Raw genomic sequence first — 7868 nt, 5'->3', positions numbered from 1 at the left:
CCACACAAATTTTTTATCTATAACAAAAAAAACAGAAATGAGTACCAAAGCACATAATCCATATCATTCGATAGATAAACTCGTAACTCAATCAAATGAAGTTCGTATCGCGAGCAATCGTGTGTCAAAACAACATACTTTCAGTATTAAAACTTAGACACAAATGATCAGATATGAAAAGAAAACTCTAGTGAGCTTGTCAAGGCATCAATTAGAGGAACAAATATGAAAATCATACAATCCAATCCAAATAGAAATACTAACATACAATTTAAGGTTAATTTTAGTTCAGTTCACATCACCAAACATATATTAAATCATACAATCCAAACAAAAAATCAATTTAAGGTCAATTTCATATCAGTTAACTAACTCAAACCCTAAATCATACAATCCTAACATACTCAATGATCAGTTCACTAACATCAACAGAAGAAACCCTAAAAAACTCAGTTTCAAAACAACATAACAAAAATATAAAAATAAGTGTAAAGATGAAAACCTTGCAATGCTCCAACCACAACTGAAAGCTTCCGCTCCACACCTCAACAAAAAAAAATCAAAACTGCATGCAAAACAAAATTTGGGGATTAGGTCAAAATTTGGATTTAGACTTCGAAGAGAGAAGAGGAACGGAGATGAATGTGGGAACGAATATGTGTGAAGGAAACAGGCAAAGGTGCGAACGGAGATGTGTGAGAACAGGCGGAGGTATGAAGAGAGGAGCAGAAAACTTACACAGAGAGTTCACCGGAGTAGATGGCTGAGAAACGGAGAAGGTCGTGTTTCGGAGAAGGGAGAAGGGAGTTGGCCGGAGTGAAGAGACGGGAGGCGTAGGAGTGAAAGGGTTCGTGCAAGAGAAGGGAAGAGTGAAATTAGGTTAGGAGTGAAGAGGGAAAGGGTTTGTATTTTTCTATTTCTTTTTTTTTGATAAAATATAATTAGAAAATAAAATAAAAAACAAAGAGGGAAATTGAAGAAAAAAAAAGAGGGAAAGTTTGGCGGGGTATAAAATATGGGCTTAGGCCACAGTTTGAATCGAAAATTATAAGTCGTGGTTATTAAGCGTGGTCTAAATATATTTGTCATTTTGTAAACGTGGCAATTTAAGAAAATGTCACCGTTTCACAATCTGGGTTCAATATTTCAAAACATATTTCCACGGTTTTAAAACCCCGGCCAAAGCATATATGTAGCCACAGTTTTTGAGCTGTGGAACAATTTGGCGTGGCCGTAGGCCATTTTTCTTGTAGTAATTAGTTGAGAGTCGTTGATCGGAGAATGGGAGTCACGTTACGTTTACAAGTTGATTTGGATCCATCCATTAGAAGGTATGAGAAAAGGCATTTGTAAAACGATTATGATTGTCGGAATGATAACAAAAAATTGATGTGAAGGGACAAGAACATTTACTAAAGAAATTTAGTGAAGAATTCGTGAGAATCAAAAGAGGATTTCCAAAAAACGGCACCACTATTTCGTACTAGAACAATATTAAGAGAGAGGATGAAGATAACCGTTATGATAAAGCTTTTGGTACGATGGTTATTATATTTAGTGATCAAAGAGAGAGTAAATGCACTTTTTTTTAATAAGCAATTGAATATAAGAAATCGCACTAGGGGTGCAACCCTTACAACAAGAACACGCTAAGTCGGTACATTACAAAGCAATGGTAATTTATACCAATCATAAAAATTGATCCTACGCGAGGATTCCCTACTATGTCCAAATCAATATTTAAGAGAGATGTAAATGTTGCAAGTATAAATGAGAAAAAAATACTTATACATAACTCATAATCTTGTTTGCTTTAAAATGATTGATTTTTTCATCTAAAAAGAGGTAATAGTACAACTTATTGTCCATTTGTAGCTATTTCTTTATAATCTAAAAATTAAATGTTAATTGAAGTACATTTCTTAAACATATCTGTCTACCTAGAAGGATAAAACTTTGAATCCCAAAAGTTGATCTCTCTCACTTCCTATATTTAAACAAGTAAATGCATCTTAGTGGGAAGCACAAACAAAAACAACTTCAAATAAAAAATAACATCAACGGTCAACTCTCTCTATGATGCCCCATACACGATTATTTAATTTTAATTTCAATAAATTTTCAACAATAAAACCAAACAAGAAAGCAAACCGATGATTCTCCTAAGTCTTCGCATTTCACATTTTGAAATTCTTCTTTTCTTTTTCCTTTCTCCAAAGCCAAAATCAAAACCGTCATAACAACCATCATGGATAAAAATCTCGCTGAAAATTCCGATACTCTCCCTCACACCGACGCAACACCAATGCCGGATCCCAATCTCACCGACGAAACCAACGGAGAACAACCACCGCCACCTCCGTCGGAGGAAAATCCACCCGGGGAAGAGAAGAAAGAAGAAAATGTAGAAACCACGGAATCCGCAGATGCCTCTGCGGATTCCGTGGAGTCTCCTCCTCCTAGCTTTGAGAAAATATCAGAAGAAGTCGATGAATTTCTTGTGAGTTTGCATGAGAAAGATGAGATTCCTGATTACGTAGGAAAGTTCTTGGATCTGGTGGAGGAGAATTTGGCGAAATGTGAATCCGGTAAAGCAAAATGGGAAGAGATTCTGGAGAAAGATACATGGTTATTGGAATCTGTGAATCGGATTTCGAAGCTTAAGAAGATTCTGACTCGTCATGATGAAAACGAAACCGTAGAAGAGAAGGATGAGAAACGAGACTCAACAAGGAACCGCATTGGTGTAATTCAACAGAAAGCGATGTCGTTTTTGGAAGAAGATTTCCGTGTGTTAATGGAAGATTCTAGAATGCCAATGGAATTGAACACCGATGGACAAACAGTTGATTCAAAAGGAAAACATGTGGCATCAGAGGAAGGTGGTGATTCTGATCATCAACCGGACGAATCCGAGACGAATTTCCCGGGTTATACAGATGAGGTGATTGCTTGTATGAGCAAGATCGCGTGCGAGATGTTAACCGGAGGATACGAATCGGAGTGTTGCCAGGTGTATATCGTGGCGAGAAGGGCCGCGTTTGAGGAGATTCAACAGAAACTAGGGCTGGAAAGAATCAGCATTGATGATATGGTTCAGAAGGTGCAATGGGAGATTCTAGCAAGAGACATGATTCCGGCGTGGACTAACACGATCCGTAAATGCACAACCGTGTATTTCCCCGGCGAGAGGAAACTAGCCGAGGCGGTATTCTCAAGTAATCAATCGGTTGCGGCTGGTCTATTTGGTAGCCTCTCCCGCGGAGTTGTGATTCCGCTTCTCAACTTCGCGGAAGGGGCTGCCATGACTAAGCGTGCAGGAGAGAAGCTATTCAAGTTGCTTGACATGTACGAAACGCTTAGAGATGTTATACCGAAGTTGGACGGACTCTTTCCTGAAGAGTCCTCCGAGGAGTTGAAGACAGAGATAACCCTCGCCAAAACACGTCTTGGCGAGGCAGCTATCGCTATCTTCTGCGACTTAGAAAACTCAATCAAGTCAGAACCCGCGAAAAACCCAGTCCCGGGTGGCGCGGTTCACCCTCTCACGCGCTATATAATGAATTACCTCATCATAGCTGGTGATTACAAAGAAACCTTAGAACAGGTTTTCCGGGATCATTCAAAGATCGAAAGCATAGATTCAAGTAGTAGATTCGATGACAATGAAAACGACGTTGTTCCAGAAGAAGCATCGTCGCCATTTTCAGCACAGCTAATGAGAGTCATGGACTTACTAGATGCAAGCCTAGAAGGGAAAGCGAAACTGTACCGCGACGTAGCATTAAGCAACTTCTTCATGATGAACAATGGTAGATACACTTTACAAAAGATCAAAAGTTCAACTGAAATGAGCCAAGTGATGGGCAACACATGGTGTAGAAAGAAATCCTCTGAGTTAAGAAACTATCACAAGACATATCAGAGAGAAACATGGAACAAAGTTTTAACATGTCTGAGTCAAGAAGGGCTAACTGTGAATGGGAAGGTACAGAAGCCAGTGCTGAAAGAGAGGTTCAAAAGCTTCAATACATTGTTTGATGAGATTCATAGGACACAAAGCTTATGGGTTGTGAGGGATGAGCAGCTTCAATCAGAGCTTCGGGTATCGATATCCGCGGTCGTGATTCCGGCGTACAGGGCATTCTTTGGGAGGTTTTCACAGAATTTAGATTCTGGGAGACAGTCAGAGAAGTATATAAAGTACCAACCTGAGGATATAGAGACTTACATTGATGATTTGTTTGATGGAAAGCCTCCTCAATCTAATGCTAGAAGGAAAACATAAACATAATTGTTAGTTCCTTCTGGTTCCTCTTTCCATTGATTGTATATGATCCATATATCACTAGTACATACATGATACATACATATCATATAATCACAGTTTTTTGTTTTTGTTTTATATATATTTTACAGTGAAACAAAAAAAAGGGAGGAATGGCCATGCACTGTGAATGTACACATGTACATGTGTACATGTGCATGTTGAAATGAAGCTTCATGATTTTGTTATTGTTAGAAGAAGTTCCTCTCATGAAAATTGTTCATGTTATTGAGCAAGTGTTTGGTTTGTTTGTAAACAGGATGTTCCACTTTAGTGTTTCTGTCAAGGCCTATTTTTCATTTGAGCTTGTGTAACTTTTCCTCCTTTCATCAATGTAATGTAATTTTTTTCCTTTATTAGTTAGTATTGTTTTTGTTTCATATATAGTTTTTATTCTTAGAACCTAAGAGATGTAAAATTAAAATGTTAGGTTCAGACCATCAGTTTGCCATTTAAATTTCTAGTGTGTACTGAATTGGATTTAATATGTAACTTCATTCAGTTTATAAATATACCGTATTTACTTAGATTTAAAAATAAATGCTCCATTCTCTTACATCTATAAATACAGTTATATCTTGAAGTTAGTGAAAATATCAATCAGTGCTCAAAACAATTCATCAACCAAGAAGTTAAGGAAGCCGTTTTTCAAATCAACATGGTGAAGATGCCTTTCTAGATGAAATCCCGACTTTATTTTACTTAAAATCCAATTGAACTAAAATTGTTTCAAAATTTCGAACCATACTGAATCGTTAGAAAATAATTTTTATCAAACCGGATCATTTGTTAAGGAACCGAACCGTTATGTTATTTTTTGAATTTTTTTATAAAAAATTTAAAACTTGTTTTTTGGTGTTTTTCATTTTCAATTTCTGTTTGATTAAGTTTCGATTTGATTTACTTGTCACATGGTTCGGTTCTAGAACTATTTGTATAATATGATTTGTTTCCCTAACCAAACATAATAGTTCAATTATTTTAACTTCAGTTCGATTCGGTTTGACGGATCAATTTGATTCACACATTTTTTAAACAACCCTAATTGTAGGGAATTATGTGGAATACTTGGTATTGGATATCCTCAATAATCATAAAAGTTTAATGATATAAATAAGAGTTTCATTTGTCTAATTCCAAAAGGTAAACACCCAAAGACCTCAAAAGAGTTTAGGTCAATTAGTCTATGCAACATTATAATGAAGATTGTGACCAAAACAATTGATAAGCGGTTGAAACCAATCCTTCCAAATATAATATAATAAACGAGGAACAAAATGGTTTTGTAAAAGATAGACTAGTTACGATAAAATTTCCATTGCTATGAAATATTTTCATGGCACTGAAGTTGGATATGTCCAAGACATATGACAAGATAGAATCGAAATTTGTGAAACTCATTGTTTTGGACTGAGCCTGTGGCTGGCCCACCGTCGGGCAGGGCCTAGTCCAGCGTTACTGCAATGGAGGCCCAACAAGACGATCCAAATGTCCAAAGCCGTTGGGGACCGTCTCACCCACGTGTCCCTCTAAGGACACGTGGCCAACTGCCTTCCGGTAGAATCGGTCCTCTTTCTTCCGAGGTTCACGGGCAGTTGACCTAGGACGAAGATCACGTGTTGATCTTGCTCTACCTATGTAGGATCATGGTAGTCTCCTGTTTTGGGCCTGTGTTAAGGGGAAAATCTAGTGAGGTATGTTGATAGTGCAATTAAAGGAAAAGGCTCACAAATCAAGGGGTTGGATCCCACAAATTGGGTCTGCAAGGGAGCTTAGAAGAGTGACAAAGAAATCATGGAATCAAGTTGTCAACGAGAGGGAGTCGACATAACTTGGACAGAGCGTCGACTCCAGTTTTGTCGACCATGAAGAAGGTTGAAACTTAGAAGATTTTGTGATGGAGGTTGTGCTAAGGGTTAGCGTCGAAAGAAAAATTCAAGCGGGCTAATTTGAAATTCAAACTCCAACAGTTAGCAAGGATTTGACTTTTAAAATAAGCGCCAGAGACATGGGGGTAGTTGTGTAGGATCGTGCAGCTAGTTGTTTGGCTTACAGGCGGTTTCTGAGCAGTTATGTAACTTGTAGGAAGTTATTTTATTGTATTATAAATAGGAGATCCCACTAAGGGCTCCAGGTGTTCACTTGTACTAAAATCACTTGCAAAAACTTCATAATCCCAGCACGAGGAAATAAGAGTTTCAAGAGTGCTAATGTACGTGAATCACCATTTTTACTTAAATGCAATTTCCATATTTATCAGTCGTTCCTCTTGAACATTTCGTTTTATTTTCATTTATGTTTGAACTATATTTTTACTTCATTATATATGTTGCCGACTGTGGTTCCGTTACGATGATGGAATTCACCATAGATGCATTCGTAGTGTATCTTTTTTTAATGTTATAACATTCTATCGGTCACGAGTTACCTTTAGTTTATCTTTTGTGGAAAACTTGGCTTACTTAAACTCTTGGGAGGGAATCGTTTCTCTTGGAGTCAAGCTTTTGTCGAATTAAGCAAGCCACACCTTAGTTACATTAGCACAAGTCTTAGAATTAACTAGTCGATTCTGCAAGTAACCCTTAGTTTGAAGATTTTGGGAGGACTAGCGGTTGTTTACAATTTCCAGAGTAAACAAAATGGCACACCCGGTGGGACATGTGTTGATGTGAGTTGATGAAACTTAGAAGTGGGAAACAGTATAGTAGACCATAAAGAAATTCAAGAATGCCAGGTTCTAATATGGATGAGATACCACAAGGAACGTTATCTACTACCGATCCAATAGTTTCACAGGTTTCAACTTTGCCTCCGTTGACAAATGCAGCCACTACGACGTCGACTACAGGTGCAGTGGTGACGTCTATCCCTTTGCCTCCACCGGGAAGCCCATGGTCAACAATGACGACAACTATCCCTTTCAGGCCTAACATACCCCGTTTTGGCATTGCCGATCCTCTTTATGGAATGTCGTATTCCTTAATGCCAGGATATCAGCCGACGTCAAACGCAGCATTAGTAGCAGATAATACTCAGAATATAAGTTCCTTTTTTGCAGGGATCTGCACAAAATGCGCAGAACAGGAATAATCAGAATAGAGCAGTGTCGTTGTCGAATACTTCAATAGCGGTGCTTAGGAAACAAATGGATGATAGTAACCATGAGTTATTTAATATGTTAACTAATCAAATGGGTATTGTTTTTAACCCTATAATGTAGGAATCAGCTGAATCAAATAGGCAGGTGGTCACCTAGTTGACTCGCTTGTGTAGTTTCTCAGGGGCACCTCAAATATCTGTTCGACAGGTACCTCAGGTGAATAGACAAAATATATCGGCTTAGGCAGAGTTAGATGTGGTAGAAGAGGAAACAGTACATCAAGAGAAGATTCCTAGACCCCAACAAAACCAAGGTGTCGGGTTGGGGCGCCAACCAGTGGTATTAGTTGGTCGACAACAAAACGCTGATCAAATTGTTGATCAATATCGACAAGAAGATATGGCGATAGAAAAAAATCTGACTATAATTGTCAAGAGAATT

The 7868-nt window shown here is 38.0% G+C and overlaps 1 protein-coding gene across 1 annotated transcript; it reads left to right on the top strand.

Moving 5' to 3' along the window:
* Positions 1 to 2145: 2145 nt before the first annotated feature.
* On the top strand, positions 2146 to 4296 carry LOC131637859 (exocyst complex component EXO70C2-like). The gene has a single exon (XM_058908427.1). The coding sequence runs from the start codon at positions 2249 to 2251 to the stop codon at positions 4286 to 4288; it is 2040 nt and encodes a 679-aa protein (XP_058764410.1). The 5' UTR covers positions 2146 to 2248; the 3' UTR covers positions 4289 to 4296.
* The last annotated feature ends 3572 nt before the right edge of the window (positions 4297 to 7868 follow it).

Source organism: Vicia villosa, unplaced genomic scaffold (assembly GCF_029867415.1).
Source record: "Vicia villosa cultivar HV-30 ecotype Madison, WI unplaced genomic scaffold, Vvil1.0 ctg.002102F_1_1, whole genome shotgun sequence".
NCBI classification, from domain to species: domain Eukaryota; kingdom Viridiplantae; phylum Streptophyta; class Magnoliopsida; order Fabales; family Fabaceae; genus Vicia; species Vicia villosa.
Note: the sequence above shows the minus strand (reverse complement) of the source record. Positions and strands in the feature narration are given on the sequence as shown.

Coding starts and splice junctions, on each gene's coding strand:
- LOC131637859 (XM_058908427.1), top strand. CDS start 2,249: ATGGATAAAAATCTCGCTGAAAATTCCGATACTCTCCCTCACACCGAC.